This window comes from Macrosteles quadrilineatus, unplaced genomic scaffold, assembly GCF_028750875.1.
Source record: "Macrosteles quadrilineatus isolate MER2022 unplaced genomic scaffold, UCM_ALF_1.0 Scaffold_3__2_contigs__length_128488019, whole genome shotgun sequence".
Taxonomy (NCBI): Eukaryota; Metazoa; Arthropoda; class Insecta; order Hemiptera; family Cicadellidae; genus Macrosteles; species Macrosteles quadrilineatus.
In genome coordinates, this window is record NW_026542596.1 from 13678453 (window position 1) to 13696252 (window position 17800).

Here is a 17800-nt window from a genome sequence, read left to right on the forward strand (position 1 = left end):
GTTGCAATATTACTGAGGTCTGCTATTCTGTGTTTGTGTATTTTTGCGTCCTAATGAAAAGTATCGTTCATAACTCGTACCGAAAGTTATTATCCGGCACTTGCTCCATTATTCCCGCCCTCGGCTTCGCCTCGTACGTGAAAATAACTCTCGCATACTCGGCTTCGCCTCGCACGTGAAATTGGGGTTCCCTGTGTTCGCCTTCGCCTCACACAAAAACTTGAGCGCGCGCCGGAAAATGCCACTTTCGGTCCTAGTAATGAAATATACTATTTTTTTTATTGCGGGACACGTTTAAAGATTCTCTTGATATTTGCTAGTCCTTGACCGTTCAACTACACCAGGGATTTGATCTGTTTATCTCAATGTAAATAGCAATGCCAAACGATTGCAGCTTTTACAGTGTAAGAGTAAATAAGTCTCTTTTTATGATAATTTTTTTATCTTTTTTGGTTGCAATTACATGACTAAAATTAAGACACTGCCTCTTGCAAAATTCCTTTACGTATTTAAAACATTCTAAATAATCCTGATAGCAATGAAGCATTTGTATTTGAATGTTAACAACTGAGAGAATATTTAAGTAAGGCAGTTAATAGAATGTCAATTTTCGTACTGTACATAAAATGCTACACTAAAAGAGTTGTAACAATTCTTTAGCCTTCCAGATTGTTCATTTTCCAGTTCTAACATCGCTCTTAACTTAATATTTTACTACATCAACTCAAACATCCAAACACTTAAGGTCAGAGTAGAAATAAAACTCATTTACTGGATATTCCATCTATTTTGTACATATCTAACTCTTTACAAATGTGCAGACTTATTTAACATTGTAAAAAATTATTTATCTCCTTACATAAATAAAACACAACTTAGTCATCTAGTACAAATGTTTATTCGTACAAAACAAAGGTGCGAAAGTCTAGGACAAACCATGCTGTACAATTCAACATAACAATAATAACCACAACGACTACGATCTCTAACATGGACTAGACACCTTGGTGCGATCGCACAAGACTCACTGTTCAAACATCCATACAGGTATTGGTCTGGGGAAATAACCTATAGTGTCGGTGACATTGGAAAACATAAATCTAGCTTTGGGATGTCACAGGCACTAAAAAAGAAACGTTTTACTAATTAAAGTCTACTGATGTTACTAAACTGGCTCATAAATTAGCTTTATATATTGACCAAAGAAGAATTTAAATTAAATTAAGAAATTAAGTTTCCGCTATGTGATTAATCACTCTAATTAACTGTTGTACAAAATAAAGTACGGTTAACTAAACGAAGAATGAACAGACTGAACAACCGGTTTACATCGTCTATTGTATATACATGTAAAAGTTTACCATGCCAAACCAAAGAGTGAACGATTAACAACTATAACTCGTCTTATCTTAATTCTTCAAGGCACACGGCGTCTGAATGGGTTTTTTTTTATTTGTATCAAACACAGTATTTCAACAATATACCATATTTAAAACTTGTCTTCTTCATTTCGTGCATCACTCTAGTAAAGTCTCAAAAGATAATAAGAACTAAACCATTGTTAAGTGAGTTAAACAATTACACGTTTAACCCATTGAAATAATTTTATGGAATTTTAAAATTTCATTGTGTTAATAAGTAAAATTAATGATTTAATATATAATTTCCCTGTTGATTTTGAAATATAAGTAAACACAATTACACTGTTTTAGGTATGTTATTATAATTTTTCCTATAAACAAAATGTTCTAAAAAACTAAAAACAGTGTAGAAAGAAAGTTGTTGGTTTGAAAAAAATCTAATTAATCAAATTTAAAGGAAACATAGATCCAACCTGTAAAAGATTTCGGCTTTTTTCGTACTCTTAATAGTCTTTCGTAGAGCAATAGTTTTTCAAAACTTTTAAGATAAACGCCATATTTGGAAATGAAACATCAACAAAACTAATCCTTACATAAGAATTACAACCTGTTTCTTTTCTACACTATCTCTATGGCATCTATCGGATTGGGGCACCACGTATCACACTATCGAGACATCGATATCGCTCACTGACCATCGAATATCACAGGTCGAGTTCATCTATCGAGTACTCGGTATCACGGTCACTGTACAAGTACACTTGAGTTTTCTCTCACTAAGGTTTGAGCCTCTTAAAGCCCGCACCGTCCTGTCCCAGCTTTAGCTCTTCGTATAACGTGGGAGGTACCTCGGTCTGGGCCGGGACGTGTAGGGGTTCGTGCTTCCACCCTGTGTGAGGGCCAGAACTGGAGATTCCGTTAGAAACTGGTGCCACATCTGAGTGACTTATCTGTAACAATTGTTTGGGGTAAATATGGCATTTCATGTAGAACTATTTGACTATAAGCGTGACCGCCACAAACCGTAACTAGTATTCACAGCACTAAGATGCATTGCCAGTGAACGATCTAACTACTATATTAAACAAAGAGTTCCTTATAAAAAATGCCTAAAGAGGTATTTGATTTGCATTATTTTTGTTGTTTTATAATTCATTTTATCGCCATGGTTTTTTTTAGGTTTTCAAAGACAAAATTTGGGTTTTGTATTAGACTATTTTAGGTTACCCATTTGCTTACAACATTTATAAAAAGGTAACCTAATGGCCAATAATTGGTCTTCATCGAATAAAAAAAACACAACGATAGACATTATAATGACAAGTCTTCCTCATATCACGAAAACAGTGTGTACTAGCGTGTCGTGTAATATACCATCCTTATCCACTGACAGCAATGATGGTATGTATCTTCAAAGCCACGTCATTCTCTGCCCTGAAGGTTACGTAGAACTTACGATACAACAAATGAGTTTACAACAATATTATCAAACAAATCTATAACTTTAAAGTTGTAGTTTAACAGTCACTTTGTTAAGATTAATTAGCAGGCTTCAAGAAAAGACATTATCTAACAATATTTGGCTGCACTTTACTTGACGTCCTACACTCATTCGATTGGTTTTTTAGATTCGATATTTTCATTCGATTCTTTCATTCGATATATCGTTTGGTTAGTTAGGCTAGGTTAACCTTACCTAACTAACCAAACGATATATCGAATGAAGCAATCGATTAATCAATATATCGATCGATATTTTCATTCGAATGAGTGTAGGACGTCAAGTAAGGTGCAGCCCAATATTTGACTTAAAATACCATTTACCCTTGCTCAAATTTTGAGCGGGAAGAGAACCCTCGTATTCTCACCTGTATATGGTCCATGTTGACCTCCCGCAGGTAGCTGGGGTTCTCAAATGCGACCGCTCCTGTTGACTTGCGGCCCAGGAGTGCCTTGGTCCTGACTAGCCATACTGCAGTCATCACCATAGCTCCCACCACAGCGAGGGCCAGCACCACACCCACGATCATCAGACCTTGGCCGTGGTCACCTGGAGGTAGCGAACAAGTAAAGAGAGTTAACTCCTTTAGAATAACATTCATAATGTGTACACTCATCTGGTACAGTTATATTTTGAGCTCAACTCCTCTTTAACCTCAGATGTAGTGAAAATTGGCCAATGAATCGTAAGAACTATTTAATTACGGATTATGCCTTTGTTGCTGTGAAAACAATTCGTTGTAGTATATATCAATTACTGCTGTATTCTGGCTAAAATATAAACTATTCATAACTCACTCATGGTAGGGTTGATGTAAGTATTGAATCACAAAAGTAAATTTCATTCTGACTCAAAGACGTGCTTTTTTTTAGCAAGAAACAGCTGTAGTTTATATACAGGGTGGCTGAAAAGTAACTTGCACCCCCCTTAATTTTTCAACCATTTGAGATACTTGAAACCGATTTCCGGCAACCTTCTTAGATATGAGGGGCTACAATAATTATGGTCAATTATGAAAATTTTGCCCTTAGGGGTAGCGGGGGTAGGGAGTAGCTCAAAATTTTCAAACGACAAGTATAGTCGAGTTTGGTATAATTTTACAGGTCTTGACGAACCATAAACATTGACATAAAGAAAACCAAAATCGGCTCACTAATAACAAAATGGCGCCCTAAAACGTTTCAAATCCAAATAACCATGAGGGTGGCAAAAAAATTAACTTGCACCCTCTTTAACTTTTTAACTATTTGAGATATCTGAAATCGGTTTGCGGCAACTTGTTTGAAAATGAAGGGCTACAATACATCCAAAAATGATGTAGAAGACATGCAAAATAATACCAAACTCGACTATACTTGCTATTTGAAAATTTTAAGAAACCCCCTACCCCCGCTACCCCTAAGGGAAAAATTTTCAAAACTGACCATGATTATTGTAGCCCTTCAGATCCAAACAAGTTGCAGCAAACCGATTTCAAATATCTCAAATAGTTAAAAAGTTAAAGAGTGCGCAAATTAATTTTTTTGCCACCCTCATGGTTATTTGGATTTGAAACGTTTTAGGGCGCAATTTTGTTATTAGTGAGCCGATTTTGGTTTTCTTTATGTCAATGTTTATGTTTCGTTAGCCGAACAAAATTTATCATTAGCTTTGTAAGTTTTCATTTTTAAATTGGGTAACACTAAATTCGTTCTTAAAATAATGCAACCAATAGACAAGTTAAAGCCTCTTCAAGAGTTCCTAATCGAATAAAAAAATGGAAATTATTCCATCATACTATAAGTTGAAATTTAAGTTATTTTCACCAACCATTCAACAAAATTTGCAACAAAACAATTTTAACTTGCAAATTATTGAATTTTTATAAAATTTAATAAAGGATAATAGCCATTATTAAATTTTCTAGTGATGATTATATTGAGGTTTAAGGTCGATTCACACACATAAGTCCAGTCACAGTTCCGTACAGTCCAGTTGCAGTCCAGTTACAGTCAAGTCACAGTTGCATCCTCAATTTCTCAGTCAATTGTCCGTCAGTTGGTTTCAGTCAGTCTTCCGTCTCTAATATTTACAGTCAAAAAACTTAAATTATATACCTACTAGCTGTAACCCGCGGGCTTTGCCCCGTTTAACTTCTTAATTTTCAAGATTATCTCGTTTTATGGCTCAATCACGTCCTGGTTGAAGTTTGTTCGCTACGCTCACTCACCTTTAGGTTGGAGCTCGTTCGCTGCGCTCACTTGCCTTCAGGTTATCTCGTTCGCTATGCTAACTCCCCGTCCAGGTTGAAGTTCGTTCGCTACGCTCACTCACCTTTTGGTTGCGAATTAGCTGTTTTCATAAATGTAAAAGAAATAATAGTGCTGCACCGATTTGGTAATCCTTGTAACTTTAATGCTATTGAACATCATAGAACAGAACCAACTTGTTTAATTGAAACAGCTGTTAAGATTAAATAATTCCATTTCTCATAAGGTTAACATGGGAAACTCCAGAGCCACTGGGGCGGAGCCCGAAAGGATTTTTGAAATAAGAATATGCCTATATGTTAATCGGGAATGTGAGCTATCATCATGCCAAATTTCAGCCCAATCCGTCCAGTATTTTTCGCGTTCACTTGTCACAAACATACATCCATACATCCAAACTTTCTCATTTATAATATTAGTAGGATATTCTATTAAATTATCACTGTCCATCTTGTTGATTGTTACAAACAGTACTCAAAATACAAACGTAACCATTTAAATAACAATAGCACTATTTTCTAACCTCAAACAGTTTCGTCAGGCGTCCGAACAATTAAAAAATATCGGTGAAAAGAAATCTGGAATTGACTGACGGATTCCGGCAGAGAGACTGACGGGACTGCAACGGATGAGTGTAGATAGCGCAATAGAAAATCCATCAAAGAATATTTTTTTTAACTGTGACGTGCCTGAAGTGACTTTACTGTGACGTGCCGTAACTGATATGTGTGAATCGACCTTAAAGTTTACTTTTATTAAGGTTATGTTACAAATTACTAACACATTCATGCTAAGGTTTTATACATTTTACGGTAGAAATGACCACTTACTAGTCGTGGTCGGCAATATGACTGTGTATTTGTCGTCCATTATAAACTTGACGGGTTCAGTCAGCACACTCGTGCCACGTGTGTTTCCCGCCTTTACTACACACTCGTACGTCACTCCCTCCTTTAGTCCGGAGATCTTCATGCTTGTCACTCTACTGTCATTCTTCTGTGGTGGGATTCTGACGCCATACTGCCTCCAGAAAACTCTGCAAAAATATAATTGTTATGAGTTCAATATGTTAAAAAGATTTGACTGGATCTTTGATAATCAATTAATCATATTAATCATACTAATATTATAAATCTGAAAGTTTGTGAGTTTGTGTGTGTGTTTGTTGCTCAATCACGCATAAACTACTGGACGGATTGGGCTGAAATTTGGCATGATGATAGCTCACATTTTCGATTAACATTAAAGCATATTATTATCCCAAAAATCCTTTCGGGCTCCGCCCCAGTGGCTCTGTAGTTCCCCATGTTAACCTTATGGATCTTCATATTTAAAAGGAATTAATGAATCTTAACAGCTGTTTCAATTAAACAAGTTGGTTCTGTTCTATGATGTTCAATAGCATAAAAGTTACAAGGATTACCAACAGGGTGCAGCAATATTATTTTTTTTTTAATTTATGACAACAGCTAATTTTTCCAACCAAAAGGTGAGTGAGCGTAGCGAACGAACTTCAACCTGGAGTCGAGTTAGCGTAGCGAACGAGCTAACCTGAAGGCAAGTGAGCGCAGCGAACGAGCTCCAACCTAAAGGTGAGTGAGCGTAGCGAACGAACTTCAACCAGGACGTGAATGAGCCATGCGAATACTTATGAAGTTAAACGGGGCAAAGCCTGCGGGTACAGCTAGTAACTACATAAACCATGGATGGACTATGTAAATTTACAGAATATAGTATGTATAAGTTATTTGATTATAATTCCTAATTAACAGTTCTATTATTGTTGGATGTGTTTAGAGACCGACTGTCAAGTTTGGTATTTTCAAGATATTTTGTAGATATTTTCAAGCTTTTAAATTAAAATTTATTCCCAATGAGGCATGTTTTAATTTTACACTCGCATTATTGAGATACATTTTAGCTAATTAGTTTTTAGAATGCGACGTTGAGACCCAACGCGGGTTTAGTAGGTAACACTGACGTTTTTTTTTATAAACCAATTAAGAGTGAAGTTGATCAAATAAAATAAAATATATTCAAAACAATCGTAATTATAATTTTAAACGTAGCGGAAACCTATCCTGCACTAATTAAACAATATAAGACCATGAATTTGGTGATTAAAAGACCAGTACTGATATTAGATAAGATTAAAATACTTATCAAGTCAAAAATCCCAATAGACATTCAAAAATCAAATTAGTTATATGTCTTCAAAGACTTACGCATGTGAATTAAATTATAAAATGAACGAATCCAAAAATATACTACTGGACTTTCATATTTTTAATAAAATGTACCTTACCTGTACATATCAACAGTTTGTGGATTCTTTGTAGGAGGATCCCATCTAACCATGACAGAATGAGAGTCAATCTTTTCCACCCTTACATTAAGTGGTGGTCCGGGCAACCGATCTGGAAAATTAGTTTTTACTGAGCTACGTAACAAGTAAATTTAACAGTCCAAAAATATTTATATGCATTCAAATCCCAGACCGTTTCTCATATAAAGGAAAATATATAATTTGTATTTAATGTAAAAACACGATATTACTCTCTCCAGCTTTAAAAACGATTAAGGCATTCCTTAGACACAGACAAATGCATGCATGATTTAATAGGTTAGGTTAGGTTAGGTTAGATTAGGTTATGTTAGGTTAGGTTAGGTTAGGTTAGGTTTGGTTAGGTTAGGTTAGGTTAGGTTAGGTTTGGTTAGGTTAGGTTAGGTTAGGTTTGGTTAGGTTAGGTTGGGTTAGGTTATGTTAGGTTAGGTTAGGTTAGGTTAGGTTAGGTAGGTAGACAAATGCATGCATGTTTTAATAGGTTCATTGGACGAAGAAAAAAAGTTTCCAGGTTATACTATAAATACTTTATTTATTTAAATATTGGTTTTTCTTAACGGCAAAATCCATCAAATTTAAATAAAGTAAAAGAAAATATGAAAACACATTAAGTTGTTCCATTCTTTTGATTTTGATGCTTGTACTCCTGTTTTAGACGCTTAAATATTATTGTGTTTGTATAGGAATATACTTTTTTATCTTACCTCGTCCCTCGCGGAAGCAGGACATGATCCTCTTAGTGTGTGATAGAAGGCAGACTTTGCTGTCCTGGCTGTAGAGTGGCTCCCCTCTACACCAGTCTAGACAGCCCCTCTCTACACCGTTGTGAGCGCAGCAACTACGATGGTCTGAGCCGTCTGAAAATATAGAAAGCTTTATAATATAGATGTTATAGGATAAAAACGTAATATTGACATGGTTGTTTACTGGTTCTTTGACAACGGCATGATAGTACAATGTAGGATATCTTCTAACATTGTACAGTACGACAAAATTCGAAGTAAAATAACTATATTTACTACTGTATATTAATATTTTTCTTATATTATCAAGTTTACTATCCCTATAGATTTTATGAGTAAGAAATCTTCCCTGAAGATCTAGTTCTCCTTTCAATTTTGGATGGATCAATATATACACTAAATCCAAGGTGGAATATTCTGTGCCAATATATTTTTACACATATCAATTTTGAGTTGTTTACTACTGGTAGTGTATATTATTCAAATAATTATGCGTTCATCAGAATTATTTTACAATTATTTCTATTAGGCCTAATATATGTTTTCAATTACAGTATACGGAAAGTAAATAAAAGAAACGTCTTATAACACTTAAAACATATATTTACGCTTATGCTGTTACACAAGACGGTAAATATACATAAAAGATGGTAAGTGGTGATGGATTTCAATTGGACGCTCCAATCATCATTAGACCCAAAAGGCGAATGACAACGTCAATAACATTAATAACACGTACAATGTGGATCAAGAAGTTATTTAATTTCAGTATAACCATAAAATAATGGGCTTTCAGGAGATTTTTTATAATTCCATAATATTGTACAACAGTAGGTTTTAATGTGCACTTTTATTTTTGAATGCATTTGAGTCGTACTAAAAACAAAACAATAGAGAATAAATTCTCTTTTAGATTTAGAAGAATAGATTCACGGTTTTATGTACACATTTTAAATTTGCTGAACTTTACTAAATGCTCCTGCATGAAATATGTGTTCTGTTCCAAGTTTTTGTTCAAGCTCTCTGAATATAATATTTTGTAATACGACAGTAGTAAAACTAGGGGTTTCCAATAAATCTTCTTTTTAACGTACGTCATAAGCAATGCATAATTTCAAACCCAATTTCCAGGCATGTATATAAATGTATTTTTTACGAATAAAACAATTCCATGATGAAAGTACAATTATTATAATGGTTACCATTATCATCCGTAATTCAAGTCGAGTACGAAACACTTACCTGCGGCACACTTCATAAGCTTGTAAAACTCGTTGATACACTTACCTGCGGCGCACTTCATAAGCTTGTAAAACTCGTTGATACACTTACCTGCGGCACACTTCATAAGCTTGTAAAACTCGTTGATACACTTACCTGCGGCACACTTCATAAGCTTGTAAAACTCGTTGATACACTTACCTGCCGCACACTTCATAAGCTTGTAAAACTCGTTGATACACTTACCTGCGGCGCACTTCATAAGCTTGTAAAACTCGTTGATACACTTACCTGCGGCACACTTCATAAGCTTGTAAAACTCGTTAATACACTTACCTGCGGCACACTTCATAAGCTTGTAAAACTCGTTGATACACTTACCTGCGGCACACTTCATAAGCTTGTAAAACTCGTTGAACCACTTACCTGCGGCACACTTCATAAGCTTGTAAAACTCGTTGATACACTTACCTGCGGCACACTTCATAAGCTTGTAAAACTCGTTGATACACTTACCTGCGGCACACTTCATAAGCTTGTAAAACTCGTTGATACACTCTGGTTTGTCGATGATCGCGTCGATATCAAGATAGAACGAGCAAGCGTCCTGACATGATGACGACACGTTTTGCTCGATACAGCATTGTGTCACGTTGCTGATCACGTTCTGTAACAAACGACAAGTCTATGCTGAAACTATATTCACAACATGCTGTAGTTAATGTTTTGACGTATACGCGTCCTGACAGGATGACGACACGTTCTGCTCGATACATCATTGTGTCACGTTGCTGATCACGTTCTGTAACAAGCGACAAGTCTATGCTGAAACTATATTCACAACATGCTGTAGTTAATGTTTTGACGTATACGCGTCCTGACATGATGACGACACGTTCTGCTCGATACAGCATTGTGTCACGTTGCTGATCACGTTCTGTAACAAGCGACAAGTCTATGCTGAAACTATATTCACAACATGATGTAGTTAATGTTTTAACGTATACGCGTCCTGACAGGATGACGACAAGTTCTGCTCGATACAGCATTGTGTCACGTTGCTGATCACGTTCTGTAACAAGCGACAAGTCTATGCTGAAACTATATTCACAACATGCTGTAGTTAATGTGTTGACGTATACGCGTCCTGACAGGATGGCGACACGTTCTGCTCGATACAGCATTGTGTCACGTTGCTGATTACGTTCTGTAACAAACGTCAAGTCTATGCTGAAACTATATTCACAACACGCTGTAGTTAATGTTTTGACGTATACGCGTCCTGACAGGATGACGACACGTTCTGCTCGATACAGCATTGTGTCACGTTGCTGATCACGTTCTGTAACAAGCGACAAGTCTATGCTGAAACTATATTCACAACATGATGTAGTTAATGTTTTGACGTATACGCGTCCTGACATGATGACGACACGTTCTGCTCGATACAGCATTGTGTCACGTTGCTGATGACGTTCTGTAACAAGCGACAAGTCTATGCTGAAACTATATTCACAACATGATGTAGTTAATGTTTTGACGTATACGCGTCCTGACAGGATGACGACACGTTCTGCTCGATACAGCATTGTGTCACGTTGCTGATCACGTTCTGTAACAAACGACAAGTCTATGCTGAAACTATATTCACAACATGCTGTAGTTAATGTTTTGACGTATACGCGTCCTGACATGATGACGACACGTTCTGCTCGATACAGCATTGTGTCACGTTGCTGATCACGTTCTGTAACAAACGACAAGTCTATGCTGAAACTATATTCACAACATGCTGTAGTTAATGTTTTGACGTATACGCGTCCTGACAGGATGACGACACGTTCTGCTCGATACAGCATTGTGTCACGTTGCTGATCACGTTCTGTAACAAACGACAAATCTATGCTGAAACTATATTCACAACATGCTGTAGTTAATGTTTTGACGTATAATCTCATTTTTATACAGTCACGCATTTTAATATTTTTTTTGTTAAGTTCTGTCGTAGTGGTTTACAAATCATTAACATTCAACTATCTAAAGTAAACCTTGTTTCACTAGTTCTCGTATATTGTATTGTCGTATGTAATTAAATATTAATCCAAACATACACATAGAATGCAAATTATCAAATGAAGTAGTAAGTTTTTTAGTTTCGGTGATGAAAGGTTTTTTAATTAAATTAAGAGGTTACTTTTATTGGTTAAATTGTGTTATCATAGTAAATAATCATGTTGCTTTTCAGTATTACATTATATAGCAGCATTGTTTGGTTAAACTTTAGCCTAAAAAATGAAATCGCTTAACATAATTAATTGTGTAAGCAATTTTAAATACCAACCGAAATGTATAAAAAGAATGCTTTCTGGTATCATAGATTCAAAGTATTGCTACATTAAAAGAATCGTTATTGTCCTTATAATATGTTTGTTTTAATGACGAGAAATCTTTACTATTACTTTTAATTACTTAGAATTGTTCAAAAATAACATGCTTGTGTTTTATTAAGTCGTTAAATCTTTATACGTTTTAGTAAAATTTTGTTAACCCAAGGAAAGCTTTATAGCCTAAAATGAAAGGGATTGCTCACCACTTGTCTTATTCGCACTGACACTGGTTGAGTGTCGTTCCCAAAGCTGTTTTCAGCATGGCAGTAGTAATCCCCTTCGTCTTCTTTGGATATGGATTTTATTGTTAGATGCATCATCCATCGGTCTGGCTCCTGGAATCATGAATATTGTATTAAACAACACATATATTTTACCCTATGAAATACCGAGTAAAGAAATAAAGTGGTCGACATTAAGCTCTCTGTTTTCTGATGCCAGCCTTTAAATACAGTAAACACATCTGCCTGGAAATAGGTTAATCTATCTCTAAATTCAAAACGGTTTTGTTGGAATTTAACAGAACAAAGTTTCACGATGGGATTGAGTATAAATATCCAAACATTTCAGTTTTTGTTTGTTGTTACAGTATCCGAACCACTCTTGAAATCCAATACTGCACTGACTTCAATGCAAATATTTCATAGATTGTGTATTTTACCTTTTATTCAATATATTTGGAAATGTGCCAATCTTCTATTTATTTAACAGAAAAACTATGTATACAAATGTTTACATGTTTTCCAAAGATTTGCTATGATTACTATAGTTTTTCTAGTATTCTTCTCAATAATGGACTAAAACGTAAATAAAAAACCTTTTAACCATTAGAAAAAGTTCCCTTTTTCATTTGAAAATTAAAAACTAATTGCCGAATGTATAAATTAATTTGGTAGACGTATACGTTTTTTGTTTGGCAATTTATGTATGCATTGATTCAAGGAACACTCAAGTTGGCCATGTAGATATATCTGGGTTCAAGGAGCTTAGTCAACCTAAGGTACTAATTAGGAGTTCTTGTGCAAATGCTACCTCAGTAAATCATCTTGTGATTAGAGAATTAATTAGACTCTGACACACTTTGAATTACCTAGTAAATTAGCTCCGATAACGTGATCAATACCTTGCTGAGAGATGTATTGGTTTCTCAATGATAATGAACTTCGAGTAAGAATATGTTTCAGTACATTTTCCCTGTAACCCATGTAACCTGTGTGTACATTGTATGCATTTGTGTTTTTATGACGTTTGTTACTGTTCAAAATTCAATCCAAGAAAAATTTTCTTATAAACATCTTGGAAAATTTTTTGTGTGTAATATTAATGTGACACTGGGTCAGTGATTAGATGTTTTGTTAACAATTTTGCTACATTTCATATTGTTAAAATAATCAAATATACTTAGGTTTTCTTAACTGTCATTAAAATGACTTTTTCATAGTTATTTTTGCTCATAGGGGAATTTATTAATCATACGTACAACGCTAAACACGGTCTGCGAGGTTAGTATAATATCACATCAAACGCAAATTTAGAATGGCACGCTAGATTATAAAAAGCACGATGCCATTAATTTAAAATATAGTCCAACAATTACTTTATATCGTTAAATTTCTGTCGTATGCTTTCTTTAATACGCGGATAAGCAAAAAAAGAAAGTAATAATTAATTATAAGCGATGTTACTGTTGTACATATATTTCCGTTTTACAAAGGCTGTATTATCAATTTACGGTTATTTATTGTATCGTAGTGTTAAATACCGAAATGGAAATTTGCTACTTGGAATCATAAAATGTTTTAGTTTATTTATGTTGTAGCATGGGACTTGAAAATATGAAGGAATACAACATGGATTCATGAAACTCATCTAAACGTGTTTAATACATTTCACTGCATTTTTATTCTATAAATTAAAATATAATTGTATTATCAGAAAGTAAATGTGCAGAACTAAACAAAACCATGATATACACAACCATTATTTTTAATACTGTAATTTATTTACAGTTTATAGATCGAAAATAATTATTAAGCACTAGGCCTAATCTCACTTTTACGTTATTTCAGCAAATCTATAACCTCGTTACTCATAAGTTTTGTATGATGATTTGAGTGCCAAAACGTTAAAAGTTCAACTCGTTACAATTTATATTCTAAGATTTCTATGAATAGACCTGATAAATAAACACTCACGTCCTTCATTGGTGAGATGTTGACGTCATATTTAGATCCCTGAATGACGGGGACTCTGTTGGCGTAGTCTCGCCAGAACAACATCTTCGGCTCCGGATGAGCATCCAGCAGACACTCCAGGGTGACGGACTCTCCGGGTGCGGCCATCCTGATACCAGAGGCCGTCAGGTTGGGCTTACCTACACACCAACACACACATAATAAAATCTAGTTTTTGTGCCAACTCCCTAGTCTCTTGTCCTAGAAAACCTTAAGCCCTTTGACAATAAATATATTTTTAATCCATTGTAACACTATTAATAAAGTAGTTATAATTTAGTACTGACCTTATCCTATGTTTTGATTTATCCCTCACCAATATATAGTCTACATTATGTACCAGTATCTGGTTATCACATTACACTTTAAGTAAGGTCTTAATATTATTTATACACGCTAAACCCCCAACTACAATCGATTACCACATTTTGTCTCACCATTTACTATTTTTATAAAGTTATTGATTTATAATATATTTTTTACCGTCGGAAATTAATGTTCCCTTTTTTTTGTCATCCACGGAACGTGATAAAAATAATACCTACGCGTTTAATTGAAACTGGTAAAAAATAGTTTTCTGAATATTACTTATCTAGCAATAACCCATTACCTTCTTTATTTTTGCAAAAAAAAACCTTTCCACCATTTTAACCCTGCATACCACTTTTTCTTGGCCTCTGTAAATATATCCTCAAAATTACATAACCCTATTGACCTATCAACAACGTTAATATTAGAACTCACGGCTGATGACGATCCTCCTCCTGCGCTCCATGGGTGTTCCGTAGCCGTTGTCTGCGTAGCACGAGATCATGTCCATGTCGCGAGTGACGTTGTATATGACAGTAACCATGTGTCTGGTCACCTCCTGTCTGACCAGTCTGCCGGAGATGTACAGGGAGATGGTGGGCATCGGAGTTCCCATGGCGATACACAATATCGTCATACTGCTGCCTTCTACTACCAGGTTGATTGGGTGGACTGTCGGGGGCTGAATAGAAAAACTCGTGTTACACAAGAGTTGAAATTACTAATACATTATTAATTATTTTCAATCTTTATCAAGTAGCTTGATATGTTTTCATCTAGTACAAAACCTGCCACTTCCACGGTTACTGTTAATTTAAATTAATTCGGGATGTTTTGTGATCTTCATGTTAAATTATGTCATACAATCTGCAACGAAGTCAAAACGTCAGGTTGAATTCATTATCATCCCCACAATATGTTTTTATCCGAATACTACTCTGATGTATCAGCTACAAATTTAAAATAAGAAAATAATAGAGTTTTATCATTAGGGTTATAGGAACAGTCCTAGTACAGAATATAAACAAAATAATTGATTCCAGGTTAAATAAATAGTTGTACAGTAATTTCTAACCTCCACGAACGCTGGGAAAGCCGGGTCTGTCCAAGCGACTAGCGTCTCCGAAGGAAGACTCTGCCCCTTCCTCGAGATGGCTGTGACGTAGACAATGTACTTGGTGTTGGGTCTCAGACCATCAATCATATGTGACGTCACTGATGTGTTAATGCTCACATACTTGGTGTCGGAGTTTGTCTTGTAATACAGCCTGAAACAGGGAAGTAATGGTTAAAGTGATTTATCAGAGTAAATCAAATCAAATCAAATCTATATTTCCCAATAGACAATACAATTGCATGTGGAATGATCAATGAAATGTATTATGTTGGTAAACATTTGCCAAGGAAGAGTACAATGGATGTAGAGTACAAGGTCAAATCAAAAGATACAAAGAGAATATCAAATGCATGCAGATGAGGATAACTGGATAACTACAAGAGAAAAAAGTACAAACATTACTCAATATGTAATGGTCTAGGAAGTTCTAAAAAATCGTTAAGTTTGTAGAATGGGTTCTTTACTAGCCACATATGAATTTTAGCTTTAACAACTTTTTAAGGAAGTGATAGCAATTTGTTGGGAAATTTATTTACACATTTTAGGCCCAGAGTTTTATGACTTTTCATTGTTTTACTCAGTCTAACATGGGGTATATCAAATTGGTGTCTGTTTCTAGTTTGAAAATCATGAAAATCACTCCTTGTAGCATGGGAGTCCATTTCCTTAAAACTAGTTAACATGATATAGTCAGGGTTAGGTCAGGTTTATCTAGAGTACTTTAAACCTATAAAATTAAATTAAATTAATAAATTAAGGAATTAATAAATTAATTCTTACCATTTTACCTCTGCTACTAAGATAGTGCTAATTAAATCTAAAACAATAATAACATCAGAAAATATATGATTTCAACATTACCTTACCACTTTAGCATTCCTTTAAATAATTCATATTATAGATTAAGGTAATTTAAAATAATAAAAAAAACGGTATGAATTGTTTTTATTGACGTAAATAGTTTACATTAGGTTGGTTAATTGCCTTTATATTGGGTTTCATGGTTGAAGATACCATTCGATAATTTGTTTCTTGTTCGACCATTTTAACAATGACCACAAACAATGCGATTTAACATTAATACAAAACCAGTTCTTGATAGAAAAAAAATTTAACTTGTTAAGCCTTCAGCGTAAACAAGTTGAGAGAGACATTTATTGGCAATAACAAAATTTACTGAATGCGCATTAAGGGAAAAGCTTGATCAACTAAGTAAATACTCACATATACTTGATTGGCTCTGCAGGATGGCTGAACTCCGGGGGTTGCCACGAGATGGTGACGTATGTAGCGCTATGACTAGACACAGCGAGGGAGTGGGGTGGTGACGTCACTCCAGTGATACCTCCCTCAGGCAGAGCTGTAAAGTGAACGTTGATGAGCTCAGATTGAACAAAGCTTTTTATATACTCAGATGTTAAACACAGTTAAGGTACATGTAAAACGTTAAACAAAACCCTTTAAAAGAGGTTGGTGAACTATTTCACCTTGTATTCCACCGCCTACATAGGTCACAGATGCATGTGCGTGGGACGAATCTAGCAAAGCAAGAAGTGTGACGTGGTACAGTAAAAGGGTGAACGGTACTGATAAAAAGTTGTGGCAGGTTTTAGGAATTGAACCTGCGACATCGCTGTCTTGGACCCGAGGTATGTAGCGCCACCGACTCACCCATTACGGGTAGCTTGAGAGTAAAGAATGTCACTGTGTAATGTCATAATAAAAAAAACAGGGTTGAAAAAAATATAAATGCTGTCAGATGATTACTAATCTAAAGTTAAGAAAGTTTGGAGTAATTTTTATTTTATTTTAGAAAACATAATGTAAAATTGTAAAATGTGACCTTGGAAGTTATAATGCACTCATTAAATTAAGAGTTGAATGTTACCTTAACAAGTGAATGTTACTTTGATTAAATGATACGTTTAAAATAAAACAAAATTAGGCAAATGTACTACGTTAATATATATCAGCATATATATATATATATCCCCGAGTTAAAAGTTAAAAGTTTGCTTGAAAGGGCCTTAGAATAATCTATTCATAAACTGTACGTCATGTTACATAGCATAGGGGTCTTAGACACCACTGTTGATTTGACTAAAAGTACACTTAAAATTAAGAAACAGAAAGTAGGGTTATAAATCTATTTTACCAGTTAGATGGGATTATATGTAGGTGCGTATTCCAACCAAAATATGTGTGAAGGATTAGTGTAGATTGTAGAATGAAGTGGGATACCTTGTTACCGGTTTAGATAAGCATTTTTTATTATCAGGACAATTTTTAAAAACCCAATTATCAGGGATAGATCGCTCTAGCTTTAAAACATTA

General features: G+C 34.9%; 1 protein-coding gene across 1 annotated transcript in view; it reads right to left on the reverse strand.

The window, feature by feature from the left end:
* Nucleotides 1-767: 767 nt before the first annotated feature.
* The window catches only part of LOC128989639 (Ig-like and fibronectin type-III domain-containing protein 1), a 148336-nt gene continuing 131303 nt past the window's right edge, over nt 768-17800 (reverse strand). Inside the window, exons 16-26 of the mRNA XM_054411592.1 lie at nt 16691-16826; nt 15425-15617; nt 14785-15031; nt 14002-14180; nt 12010-12141; nt 9936-10086; nt 8160-8312; nt 7417-7528; nt 5942-6147; nt 3230-3411; nt 768-2311 (exon numbers count right to left, since the gene is read on the reverse strand). Of these exons, the coding sequence (XP_054267567.1) occupies nt 2138-2311; nt 3230-3411; nt 5942-6147; nt 7417-7528; nt 8160-8312; nt 9936-10086; nt 12010-12141; nt 14002-14180; nt 14785-15031; nt 15425-15617; nt 16691-16826 (1865 nt within the window). The 3' untranslated portion in view covers nt 768-2137. The remainder of the gene's footprint in view (nt 2312-3229; nt 3412-5941; nt 6148-7416; nt 7529-8159; nt 8313-9935; nt 10087-12009; nt 12142-14001; nt 14181-14784; nt 15032-15424; nt 15618-16690; nt 16827-17800) is intronic.